Raw genomic sequence first — 14,437 nt, 5'->3', positions numbered from 1 at the left:
TACACTTGAATACTTAAAGAAGGCTACATACAATACTGGGCCTGCCCACTCCTTTGTTCATTCATTTGCACACATATTGATTAAAAATGTAATTGCAGGGGTAAAACTCTACTCCAAGAATTGCTTGTTCTGGGCCCAAAGCCTGCAAGCCCTTGTTTAATATTTACTCAGACAAGATCTTGATGAAATAGAAAGTTTTCAGGTTTTGGCCCAAGCATAATCTGTACACACAATTAAGCTATGACTTTTCAAATATTTAGCCCGGAAGCCTATTCTTGCAGCTCAGTACACATGGGATGGAAAATACTCCAGAACTGTGGGCAAATTCTCCACTGACTTCCAGTAAATCCTGTCAGATCCTATTGTCTTCGATACGGTTGCACAGAATTTGGCTCCATGTTTCTTCTTCACTAGGGACTTCCATACAAAGTGTAACAAAGAGCCTAATCATTGTAAGCCTTACTTACAAAAGCAGCCCCAATTAGCCCCAGAGGGACACAGTGAGGTATGATTCCATGACACTACTTGTGTAAGGGCTGCTTGCAGGAGAGTATGGGCTGAAGGACTGAGCTCATAATGTTTTGCAGAGAGTTAACCATAGGATGAAATGGAAAAAAAGGTTTTTCTAACCTACAAGGGAAATTTCTCAGTGTGATTCAGAGAGGTTTACATGCATCACTCCCATGAGACTTCCCATAACAGAACTAAATCCTCAGGCATCAAGATAAGAATTGAATACCAATGTGAAACACACTAGTATAAAAAAGGCACGATCACACTAATTGCATCCTCTGATGTGTGGAACTCTTACCGTGAGGAATATTGCAGTCTGTGGGCCTAATAAAGCCCCTTTTAATTAGAACACCAATAGGGATGTTCCATCCAGCCATTCTCGCATATCCTGTGTGGCAGGACTTTTTCCCTTTCAGATCGTTGATGGTGAAGGCATTGGAAGTGTTCCGTTTCACTAATGCCACAGCATAGTACATGTTGCTGTTGTCATCAGCTTGTTGGGAAAAAAAAGAGAATTTTGCCTTTTCTTGAGTGTCCTTATTGTTTCATGACAACTTGACTGATATGTCAGATCTATTATATCTCATTTGCTGCTAAATTCCTAACTCATCCTACATGAAAGATATCGCACCAGCAATTCCAGGGTATGAAACAAGAAAGTCATTTCCCCTCTTTTCAATACAAATATGTAATTCTTATTTATCTGCTTTACACTAACAATCTGACATTCATGTGGAGCCTTTCATTTATATAGATGCCTTTATTGCTGTCTTAATATAGAGATGGTCTGAATTGCTTATTTAAATGCCATGAAAATATTTATATAAATATTAGTTTTTAAGAATTACTTCCTCCCTTTTTTCCCCCTTTTATTTTACAAAATCTTCCATTTGGGTTCTAAGCTACTTGACAAAGCAGCTTTAAAAAGCACATCGTTTATATGTAACTTTTACAGATTTGGAGGAAAATCTCTATAAATTTTGCAGATTTCTATAGGCTCATGTTGATAACAAATAACACCACTAGTCACCTTTTTATCACTTTGTTTTTGAAAAATATCACAGTGAGGGTAAGAAGTTGATCTCAGTTAGAACTTAAAATGTAAATTTCTGTATTTTCTTCTGTGAAATTTCTTTCATTAATCCCGTGGATGAAAAATGCTTTTGACACAGACAACTAAAGCAATAACATCACAGATTTCCAGAAATTTTCACATCTTTGCAGAACTGGTGAAAAGACAAAAAGTCACCAGTAACATTTTGAGCAAACAATGTTTCTCACCCCTTTATTCACAACTCATTGCTAGAGCACAAAATATTTGTTGTGGGTAGGTGAACAAAAAGGGCAGTAGGACATGCACGAGGTCAGATCATCAAAGAATAAGCATGGTCTAGCATGTAGAGCAACCAGGGACTGCAACTGACTTTCTGTGAGGCTTCCCCTCTCTCTCTCTCACTTTCTCTGTTTGTAAAATGAGGATAATGATATTTACCCTCCTTTTTAAAGTGCTTTTACATGTATTGATAAAAAATGCTATATAAATACTAAATATGATTATTGTGCAATCTGAGTAGTAAACAAAGTCCACTGACTTCTAAGGAGATCAAGATTTGCACATACTTAACAGCAGTGAATTTTGACAAATGCAAAATTCTACACATGGGAGAGACTAATTGGAACTACTCATGCACCATATGGGGGATGTCCGCAAAGGAAAAGAATATGGGAATCATTGTAGTCAGCTCAATGAAGACTTCTGGTCAATGTACAGCTGTGGTTAAAAAAGCTAACAAAATTAGGATACATAAAGAATGGGATAGAGAATAATATGGAAAATATTATAATGCCATTATATAAATCAATGGAATACCTTCACTAGAATATTGTGTGCAGTAATGGCCCCCCCATCTCAAAATGGATGTTGCAGAAATAGATGGGGGTGGGAAGTGTCAGAAATGGGTGACAAGAATGATTGGACCCTGGAGAGACTTTCATATAAAAAGGAACTGAAAAGGCAGGGATTGCTTAATAGATTATAAAGCCAGAAAAGGACCATTGTGATAATCTAGTCTGACCTCTTGTAGAACATAGGATATATAAGACTTCACTGAATTAATTCCTGTTTGAACTAGAACAAAAACATCCAATCTTGATTTAAAAATTGCCAGTGTTGAAGAACCCATCACCACGATTGGTAAGTTGTTCAAATGGTTAATTATCCTCTCTGTTAAAAATTTGTGCCTTATTTCTAGTCTGAATTTGTCTATCTTCATCTACCAGCCATTGTATCTTGCTATACCTTTGTATGCTATACTGAAAAGCCCTCTATTATTAAATCTCTGTTCCTCATGTAAGTACTTGTACTGTGATCAAGTCACCCTGTAACTGTCTTTATATTGGTAAGCTAAATAAATTGGGTTCCTTTAGCCTTTCATTATAAGCATGTTTTCCAAGCCTTTAATCTTTCTTGTGGCTCTTCTTTGAACTCTCTCCAATTTATCAATATCTTTCTTGAAATGTGGACACCAGAAATGGACACAGTATACCAGTGGTGGTCACAGTAATTCCAAATGCAGAGGTAATATAACCTCCTCACTCCTACTAGGGAGTCCACTTTTTATACATTCAAGGATCGCATTGGTCCTTTTGGCCACAGCATCACTCTGGGAGCTCATGTTCAGCTGATTATGCACCATGACCTCCAATATCATTTTCAGAGTCACTGTTTCCCAGGATAGAGTCCCCCATCATGTAAATATGGCCCACATTTTTGTTCCTATCTGTTTAACTTTACGTTTGGTCACATCAAAATGCATATTGTTGGTGTCCAACTTTCCAAGTCATCCAGAGCATTCTGTATCAGTGATCTGTCTTCTAAATTATTTACTATTCCCTGAATCTGTCTGTCACCTGTAAACTTAATTATTAATGATTTTATGTTTTATTCCAGGTCATAGATAAAAATAGCATAGATCTGAAAAACACACCTTCGTGATAATGATTCCCTATTTACAATTACATTTTGAGACCTGTCAGCAGATTTTTAATCAATGTAATGTGTGCTGTTAATTTTGAATTTTTCTAGTTTTTAAAAAAAATATTGTGCCATACTAAGTCAAATGCCTTACAGAAGTCTAAATATATTACATCAACAGTGTTACCTTTATCCACCTATCTTGTAAACTGATTTAAAAAAATCAAGTTAGTTTGAGAGGCTCTATTTTCATAGAATCATAGGGTTAGAAGGGACAGCAAGGATCATCAAGTCTCAATCCCTGCCAAAATGCAGGATTAAACCATAAACCATGTTGACTGGCATAATTGTTAATCAATAAATAATTGCCTGCTGCAGAGTTCATAGATTTTTAAGGCCAGATTGCACCATTATGATCTCTAGTCTGACCTCCTGCATAATACAGCCAGAGAACCTCATCCAGCAATTTCTTCATCAAGCCCATAATGTCTTTTTGAGCTATAGCATATCTATTAGAAAGCAATCCAGTCTTCATTTAAAGAGTTCAAGTGATGGAGAATCCACCATGTACCCAGGTAAACTACTCCAATGGTTAATTATACTCACTATTAAAAATTTCTAGTCTGAATTAATCTAGCTTCAGCTTCCAGCCACTCAATTTTGTTTATGTTTGTTTTTGAAGTCTGAGAATTCTCTTCCTCATGTAAATAATTGTTATTCATATAATCAAGTCAGTCATTAAACTTTTCTTAGATAAACTAAACAGATTCAGCTTCTGTAATCTCTCACTATAAGGTGTGCTTTCCAGGTCACAAATCATTCTTGCAGCTCTTTTCTGAACACTTTCCAATCAATGTCCTTTTTGAAGTATGGACATCAGAACTGGACCCAATATTCCAATAATTTTCTCACGTAGATAATACCTCCTCCTTACTCCTACTTAATATACGCCTGCTTATACATATAAGGCTTGTGTTAGCCCTCTTAGATACAGCATTGCACTAGTAGCTCATGTTCAGTTGGTTAACTAACATGGCCCTTTAAGCCCTTTTTAATATCTTTTTAGTATCACATAGAACTGTTAGTGATCATCTTTGAGAATTCATGGAGGACAGGTGAGGTCCCAGAGGACTGGAGAAGGGCAAATGTAGTACCTCTTTTTAAAAAGGGGAATAAAAAGAACCTGGGGAATAATAGACAAGTCAGCCTAACTTCAAGACCTGGAAAGATAGTGAAACAAATTATTAAACAATCAGTTTTTAAGCACCTAGAGGATAATTAGGTTATAAGTAATAGTCAGTGTGGATCTGTCAAGAACAAATCATGCCAAACTAACCTAATTTCCTTCTTTTATAATGTTATAGGCCTAGTGGATAGGGAGTTATCTGTGAACATGGTTTTAGTAAGGCTTTTGACACAGACCCACATGACATTCTCATAGGCAAACTAGGGAAACATGGGGTGGTTGAAAGACCATATAGTTAGCAGCAGCTTGTTGTCCAACCAGAAAGTGTTTCTAGTGGGGTCCTGCAGGGGTCAGTACTGAGCTAGGTCATATTCAATATTTTCATTAATGACTTGGCTAATGGAGTGGAGAGTAGGCTTATACATTTGTGGATGATACCAAGGTGAGAGGGGTTGCTAACAATTTGGAGGACCTGATTAGAATTCAAAATGACCTTGACAAATTAGAGAACTGGTCTGAAATCAACAAGATGAAATTCAGTGAAGACAAGTGCAAAGTACTTCACTTAGGAAGGAAAAATCAAATGCACACCTGCAAAATGAAAAATAACTAGCTAGGCAATAGTACTGCTGAAAAGGATCTGGGGATTCTAGTGGATCACAAACTGAATATGAGTCAACAATGTGATGCAGTTGCGAGAAAGGCTCATATCATTCTGGGGTGTATTAACAAGAGTGTCGTATGTAAGACATGAGAGGCAATTGTCACTCTCCACTTAGCACTAGGGAGGCCTAAGCTGGAGTACTGTGTCCAGTTGTGGGTATCACACTTTAATAAACATGTGGGGAAACTGGAGAGAGCCCAGAGGAGAGAAACAAAGATGACAAAAGACTAAGAAAACAAAAATGATAAAAGGTTAAGCTGAGGAAAACTTTAAAAACTGCACATTTAGTCTTGAGAAAAAAAGACTGATGGGGGACCTGATAACAGTCAACAAATATATTAAGGACTGTTATAAGGAGGGTGATCAATTGTTCTCCATGTCCACTGAAGGTAGGACAAGAAGTAAATGGCTTAATTTGCAGCAAGGAAGATTTAGGTTAGATGGTAGGAAAACTTTTCTATATATAAGGTTAGTTAAGTTTTGGAATAGGGAGGTTGTGGAATCCCCATCACTGGAGGTTTTCAAGAACGGGATAGACAAACATCTGTCAGGGATTGTTTAAGTATACTTAGTCCTGCCTCAGGGCAGGGGACTGGACTAGATGATCTCTTGATATCCTTTCCAGCCATACATTTCTATGATCCTATGATCACTGCATTTGAGAATACAGTCCCACATATTTATTTAGCTGGGGTTGGTCCTGCTTTGAGCAGGGAGTTGGACTAGATGACCTCCTGAAGTCCCTTCCAACTCTAATATTCTATGATTCTATTTGAAGTATGAGCTGCATTCTTTGGGTTATATTCATAATGGGAATTTAAGGGTTGCAAAGCCTAACACCTAGGTGTGTGCCTTGCTGTCCAGCAGAGTTCATTGCCCCATGTTAGATGCCCAGACTTCCCATGCATTGTATGTGGATAGTCAGACACCCAGATGCCAGCAAGCCACCTACGCTAGTCAGTAGGAAATGCCAGAGGAAGATGCCTCCCTCCGCTCATGATTCTTAGCCGTGAATTGTCTTCTGGAGTTAGGCACCGAAAGCTAGGTCAGATGCTTAGGGAGACCAGGCCCTAGGGAGGAAAGGGGAAGTCCATTGTAGGCAATAGATAGATCAGTGGTTAGAGCACTCACCTGGGATATGGGAGACCTGCTCTTTCTGATTGGGAGCAGAGACTTCAACCCAGGTCTTCCACCTCCCAGGAGAGTGCCTTAACCATTGTCATTGGCTATCCCTCGATATGAGGATGATGTCTGCTAGGAGGAAAGTCACTGATAAGATGGCTGAGGAGTCCAATTCAAGCTCTACAATTTTTTTCAGATATGTGACAGGTTGTTTCTTGGAGAGAGCACAACTACTGGCCAGGATGCCGTACACTTTCCTTCCTCCTCTGCTATTTCTCAGCCTCTTGAGCAAGGCAATTCTCTTCAAAACAAGCTGAGGATTGATGTATGATGTGACGTCATTTCAGTCTGTTGCCAGCCAGCTCTTCCCAATTTGTGGGGCCAATGCTTCCCTTTTTAAGATATACTTTCAGGTGTCCTTGTAGCATTTCCTTACCATGACTAAGTTGAGAAAAGAGCTCTTGCTTTGGAAGATGAGTATCAGCCATCTGCACACAATGATCAGCTCAGTGAAGTTGATGTTTCATAATCTTTGCCTCAACACTGGTGATTTTAGGTGCAGAGAGAGCACTGGCATTGGTGTGATAGTCTTCCCATCTGATACCGATAATCTTCCTAAGACAGTACTTTTGGTACCACTCCAGACACTTAAGTTGGCTTTGATATGTCACCCATGCCTTGCACCCATAAAGAAGAGTGGGGATGACTATTACATTGTAGTCCAGGATTTTATTTTCCATCTGCAGATCTCTTTCAATAAAGACACAACGGAGCAACTTTCCAAAGGATGCACTGGCACAACGGATCATATGTTCGATCTCCACATCAAAGTTCACTACCTGGGAGAGATGGCTACCAAGATCAGGGAACGCTCAACATTTTCCAGGGGTTCATCACTGATGATAATTTGTGGGAGAAGGGAAGCAACTTGTACTGGGGCAGGCTGGTGGAGCACCTTAATCTTCCCAATGTTGAGGAAGAGTCCTAGGCTATGGTAGGTACTTGAGAAGAGATCTAGGCTGGATTGCAAGTCAGCCTCAGTGTGTGCAAGGATAACATAGTTGTCAGCATACTGAAAGTTGGTAATTCCAGAGGAAAGGCAGTCATGAATAAGAAGCAAGATAGATGGAGAAAAGGGATGGGGCAATACACAGCCCTGCTTAACGTAGCTCTGCTTAACAGATGATGAAAGGGTCCATCTCTAACCCATTACAGATAATGGTGGCGGTCATTCCATCATGAAATAGCCTGAGAACATGAATGAACTTCATTGGACAACCAAATCTAGACAGCGCCTTCCATAATGCTTCATGAGTGATGGAATCAAAGGCCTTACATTGACCAACAAATGCCATAAACAATGGTTGGTGGTGTTTTCTATACTTCTCTTGGATGTGTCATGCAACAAAAACCATGTCAAATGTGCCCCGAGATGGTCTGACACCACATTGGGATTCTGGAAGGAGGTCTTCAGCAAGAGGGAGAAGATGGTTCAAAAGGACGCGAACAATGATCTCCCCAGCAACGGAGAGGAGGGCAATACCTTGGTAATTACTGCACATTGACTTGTCCCCTTTCTTAAAAATGGTCATAATACTAGCATTATTTAAGTCAAGTGGAATTTCCTCATTAACCAGAAGTAGATGAAGTTTTTGCATGAGTGCTATTCTACCAGCTTTGAAGACTTCGACAGGGATGCCATCTGGACCTGGCGCCTTGTTGTTTCTGGTCTGCATGATGGCATGCCAAACTTCCTCAGAAGATGGGATGGGGTCAAAAAGAGGTTCTATTACTGGATGCTGAGAAATGGACTTGATGGTGACAGCTGAGACTTCAAATTCATGGTTCAATTGCATCTCAAAATGCTCCTTCCAATGTTGCTTAAGGGCTACATTGTCCTTAAGAAGGGTGGAGCTGTCCTGGGGTTGCAAAGGGGTTATGCCATTTGAACTTGGCCCATAGATGACTTTCGTTGCTTGAAAAAAGCTTCTCATGTCATGTTGATCATGAAACTCTGGGTCTCCAGGGCCTTTGCTTGCCAACACTGATTCTTGATGTCTCGCAGCCTCCTTTGAACTAAAGCTTTAAGCTGATAAGTGTCTCATTTTTGCTGGTTTGAGGTTTCATTTTGCCACGTGCAAAGTGCACTTCTCTTCTGATGAATAAGTGCTAGGATTTCCTTGTTCTCATGAAACCAATCCTGATGGTGATGAGTGGAATATCCAGTCGATTCAGCATGTGCCTTGTGAATAATGGTCTTAAACTCCTCCCAATATATTTGGATGTCATTGATGTTGTCAGGTAGATCAGACAGCCTCTCAATGAGGTGTTGTTGAATTGTCTCATGACTAGCATGATTCTGAAGTGCCTTGATGTTAAATATCTTCCAAATTCCTTTTGGTTGTTTACGATGTACATGATTGATCTGACTAAATGATGGTCTGTCCATTTGCTTATCACAAATATTATCTTTAGACAGAAGGACAAATATAAGATCACTTGGAAACACCCATGTTCTGAACACTGGCATCTTCTTGACTATGTCATCGTCAGAGCCCGTGATCATACAGATGTCCATATTACATGAGGTCTGAGAGGTACGGATGAATGCTATAGGCTGTTATGGCATGGGAGGTGTCTCAAACACTCTTGTTGAAGTTGTTCCACTTGGTAGAAATGATTAAGTTTTCATAGGGCCAGAGAGAGAGCGAGAGAGACTCTACAGCCTATTGGTTAGGGTGCTCACCTGGGATGTGAGAGACGTCGGTTCAATCCCTGCTCCAAATCAGGGATTAAACCTGGGGCTCTCACATCCCAGGTGGATGCCCTAACACTAGTAGACTGGGACACATACAGACACAGCCAGTTCCCCAGAATCCTGTCCTGCTTGCCCCGGCTGTCTTCTGTGTAGTTTAGGCCTGACAGCATGCATACCGGATGGGGCCCAGTAGGTGAGATAGGCTGTGGAATGCCTAGTTTGAAAATTCTGCTGGGATTTAGGTATGAGCTAGGGTGCCAAGTATTTGGTGTCCTCAGGATTTAGGCAACTTTGCACATGCCTGCCAGCAGATACTTAACCACTTACAGGGTTAGGCAGCAGCTGAGGTGGTTTTGTGAATGTTAATGGTGCCTAAATGTTGGAGTTAGGCTCCTAAATTCTTTTTTTGACTCTTGTCCTTTGTTCCTAAATGTTGTTAAAATGATTGTGGCTAAAATAAGCCTGCCTTATCAAGAATCCATATTGCTCTGTATAACTGACCTGCTTCCCATCATTAGTTACCACTCCACAATTATTTATTTATTTATTTATTTTTTGTCATTCACAAATCTTACTCACAATGATTTAATATTTTTTCCAGATCATTGATAAAGATATTGAATAGCATTGGGCCAGGAACACATTGTTGTGTGACCCCCATTATAAAAACCTCCACTGGATGAAGGTTCCTCATTTACAATTACATTTTGAGAGCTATCTGTTAACCTCATTTAAATCCCTTTAGTAGAGGCTATATTGATTTTGTATAGTGCTAATGTTTTTCCTAAGTATACTATGTGAACGTGGGTACTTTTATCAACCAAACTTTGGTCTTGTAAAATAATTAAATCAAGTTTGTTTGACACAACCTATTTTCCATAAAACCATGTTTATTGACTTTAACTATGTTACTATCCTTTAATTCTTTGCTGATTGCATCCTTGGTTCTTGCCAGTAGTGTTGGAGACATGATACTGGACTAGATAGATCACTGGGTCTGATTCGGTATGGCAATGCCTATATCCTTGTGGCTTTAACAAGATTACTCTTTAACAGCTCAGTTTTTTCATGGTCAAGTAAGATTACAGGGGAATTGCAAGACTCCCAAGTTAGATCCTTAATTCATAAAGAGTTAATATTGTATTATAAAATGCTAAAGCTCTATTATAAATTATCAGTACTGGATGTAAATCACATTCCCACCTGATGATCTCAGCCAACAGACTACCAGAACAACCCCGTTCTATCCACGCTGAGTCGCTTAGGTTCAAGGTGTGGGTTTTTGGATCCAATATATTTGTTTAGCTTCCATCTGAAAAAATGATTTTCCAAACAGGTCCACTGACCTCAAATTATGTTTCTAGAGTGTTTTCAAACAGTCAAGAAAACAGAAACCCAATGTTCTCTGCTCTTCTTACCAGAATAACTTTCCCCAGCAGCTGGCACTAGGCCATACATCTTTCCAGCTATGTAAATATCAGCTCCATCCACACTTACAGCATCACTTTCTTTTTTCTGAAAGGAAATAAAATTCATGAGTTGTGTGAAAAAAAAATTCTTCCAGGACATAGTGATGGCATACATCTAGTTCAATCACCATTCAGAGCAAGAATCAAGGAGGCATGATATTACCTGTCTCATCTTCTACTACCCCTAAAATGAGTCCTGGCTCAGTAAAAATAATATTCCCAGGTCCTGCTCCCCAAAAGTTATGATCTATCAACTTTAAGCAGATTCTTCAGCTGTTGCAGATAAGCCAAAGTGATTATTCTGTCAAATCATACCCACAAATTGCAGAATAAGACCAGACAGACCTCAGATGCAAAAATGCAGACATGCAACCTCAGCAGCAACAGATTTAACTCTTAGGAAACAGGTCAGTGTTAAGGAGTTAAGAAGGTTAGATCACCAGAGTCATTGGTGATGCTGTGGTGGAAAAACGTTTGGCCACTGAGGGTATGTCTACACGGCAAAAAAACGAAAAACAAAAACCCATGGTAGTGAGTCTCAGAGCCTGGGTCTAGAGACTCAGCCTTGCGAGGATTGTACCGTGGTGCTAAAAATAACTAGACATTTGGGCTGGGGCTGAAACTTGGTTTCTAAATCCCATCCCCCTCCCTGGGCTTCAGATCTTTGGATTAAACATCTACATGATTACTTTTAGCATGACTATTTTAGACATGGGCTCAGAGACTCATTGCTGAAAGGATATTTTTGGTCATGTAGACATACCTTGGAAGACCTTATCAGATTATGATTCTTGCTAAAGTGAATTCTATCAAGCCCATATTCTTTTGGCCAGAAATGGCGCTCCTCCTGCTTTTTCCCACTGCTGGTCCTGGCCACTTTCTCATGCTAGGATCCAGCCCATGGATGGTGGAACACACAGAGCCCAAAGCAGTCCTGTGTTCTGACCTGGGGATGGGAACTGGGAAGACATAGCGCTTGTTTTAATACAACAGCTATCTTGAGTTAGTACACTCGTCACTGTACTTGAGCTAGCCTGGCTCAAGTGAGGATGACCACACCTCAAAGCAGCACTGGAGTTACACATAGTGATTGGACTAGCTGCTGATGAGTTTTTCATAACTCGAGCTGTTGCATCCCCACTAAATTACTAGTTCCAGCATCAACACTACTTGAGAGCTTCAACCTCTCCCTGCTTCTCCCATGGGCCCACTAGTTCAAGCTTAAAGCACCACTTAACTTGAGTTAGGGATTTTTGTGTGTGGACAGGAGTCGAGTTAGGGGTAACACTTGAGTTACAACTTGTGCTAACTGTGCTATGAAGACATACTCTTAACTGTGTTATTGAGTCATGGGACACGTCTCATTCTCAACGGAAAGAGGACGCTGTGGACCTCAGTTTTATTATTAATGAGCTGGAATGAACTAGACAAAATTATGTGTGAAATGCTGTGCTGGAGGTCAGCAGTTAAGCATTTGAAAGGCAGCTATTAATCATTGTTAAAGGACCTTCTTTCTTTCAGTGTGTCAGACAACCTCTTGGAGGGTGGGAAGGCAATTGGTTGCAACCTTAATGTAGGTGTATTTATCTTGAAAAGTATTTTGGGAAAACAGACATGGAAGACGTTTATAAGCAATCTCTGGGGTGAAGAAACAGGAAACAGATATCTCTCTGGACACAGCAGCATGAGATTGCCATTCCAAAATCTCAGCCCTCTACCATAAAACCAATAGAGAATCCTCTAAAATCTCCTGGATTTGCCAGCCAGTGCCTGCTGCTTACGTACAGGGCCAATGTCACACAACTGCTCCTATCCAGCAGCGGACAGTTGTATACATACACATTAGCTAATTCCTTTTAATACATTCATGGTCTTTTATGGTTCATACAAAGCATGATAACAAGCCCACCTGGATCATTTCCATACATTGTTCTGTTGTCTTGGCTGAAACACACTGGATCTCTGGTTTCAAGTTCTTTTTTTTAAAGGCAACAGCCATTTCACTACATTTCCAGATCTCCTCAGTGAGCACAACACACCATCTCAGGCTTTCTGGTAACCCTGAATTAAATTTGAAAGAAAATAATAGGGATTAAATATTTATAGATGTAATCATGTATATATGCTGCTCATTACCACATTCCTGGGCACCTCGCCTTATTAAAAATGTACACTTAGAAATGATCACACCTGTAGCAAACCTCACAGTACAGAATAAACTGGGCTGGGAAGTAGTGAATATAAAGACAATTATTTACTGAGACTTGTGACACAGTCAGACCCCAATGGTTCTCTCTAATTCCCAAACTAAGAAATCACTGCCTGTGCTGCTTAATAATACCACACAGGGTCTCCTTAACTCCTGGGCTCGACTTTGGCCACGGAAGGAACTGCTGACTACACTACAAATCTACTCACAGAGAGTGGACAAATGACTCCTACTGCTGTTGCCCAGTTGGTACATCCATAGCTGGTAAGACCTATCCAGTGCGCTATCTCCAAAGTTTAACCATAGGCCAGTCTGAACAGATGCATCTTGTGCTTTCTCAAGGCCAACTGATTCTGGCTCCATTACTGAAGATGTTCTGAATTCTGAGAAGTGAAAGCACAAGCGGTATCAGATGGGCCAAGCTGCCATGAAGGTTCATTTTCTAGTGCAGGGATTTTAAGAATATTCTGTATTATAATCTATAGTCTGAGGCCAAAATCTTGGTCTCACTATGATGGCACTTTTATGCTGCTTTAACAGTGTGAAATGGGCATCTGAGGATTTCTCTAAGTTAGGAGATTGCTGTACCATCCATTCATTCAATTTTGGTACTTCTATGGCCCTCATTACTGTAAAATCTGAGCACCCTATACTCGTTAATTATTTTCCATGTAGAAGGGAAGTGCTATGATATACCCATCTAATAGATACGGAACAGAAGCACAGAGAGGCTAAGTGACTTGCCCAAGGTCACACAGAAATTCAACAGTGGATCAGCATAGGACTTGAAAGCAAGCCCTGTGCAGGTGTCCCAACCACCTCCTTCCTCTCTCTTTGTATAAGCCAGCTCTACACCACCATTTCCCTGCAGTCTAGAGATCCCTGGCTGATGTAAAGTCTGTGTGTGGTTGTTACAAACCAGCACAATTTAGAGCAGTGCTGAAGCTGCTCATTCAGTCTAGATTAAGGTTTAGGAATTCTAGGTCTATGCCTAGGGCCCTAGTTCCTAGACAATGGGACCAGATTCTCAGCTCTCATTAGCAAAAATAATGTTTCTAGCATGCAAATAAAAGCTTGAAAAACCTGAATGTAATTGATGCCTACCAAAGTGTGCTAGAGCACTTGCTTCAACAGGTGTGAGCTGCCTCATTCCTCTTACTCTGGAACCTACTGCCACTCCAAGAGTGGTTTGGCCAGGTGTTGTTGTGCAGGGCCCTAGCAGGCCCATGCTGAGTGTGCTCAGGGCTCCAAATTGCCTTAATTTTGCCCTGACTGTTCTAAATTATCCTAGGAGCTGAACCGCTTCCCTGGCCAGCCTCTGAACAGAAAGGAAAGAATGGAAAGGTCTCTCTCTCTCTCTCTCTCACACACACACGCGGCACTACTGCAGAGCAACTGAAGACGGAGCCCTGAAAATGCATTAGAACATCTGAGGTGTTTGGAAATGGAGCTTCTTTGTTTCTGCAGCTGGGATGGAGTTTCCTAAAAAGGAATACATTTTCATGCACTGAAGGAATGAATCTGCTAACAGAACATAATGTA

General features: G+C 40.3%; 1 protein-coding gene across 2 annotated transcripts in view; it reads right to left on the bottom strand.

Annotated features, from left to right (window-relative positions):
• Window positions 1-14,437, bottom strand: part of MELTF (melanotransferrin) — a 61,528-nt gene that overhangs the window by 16,529 nt on the left and 30,562 nt on the right. For both annotated transcript variants that reach the window (XM_067542855.1, XM_067542854.1), the window contains exons 9-11: window positions 12,596-12,747; window positions 10,636-10,732; window positions 812-1,006 (exon numbers count right to left, since the gene is read on the bottom strand). In XM_067542855.1, coding sequence (XP_067398956.1) covers window positions 812-1,006; window positions 10,636-10,732; window positions 12,596-12,747 — 444 coding nt within the window. The remainder of the gene's footprint in view (window positions 1-811; window positions 1,007-10,635; window positions 10,733-12,595; window positions 12,748-14,437) is intronic.

Source organism: Emydura macquarii, unplaced genomic scaffold (genome assembly GCF_026122565.2).
Source record: "Emydura macquarii macquarii isolate MOO-44397 ecotype Brisbane River unplaced genomic scaffold, CSIRO-AGI_Emac_v2 contig_729, whole genome shotgun sequence".
In the NCBI taxonomy this organism is placed as follows: Eukaryota; Metazoa; Chordata; order Testudines; family Chelidae; genus Emydura; species Emydura macquarii.
This window is presented reverse-complemented; position numbering and strand designations above follow the sequence as displayed.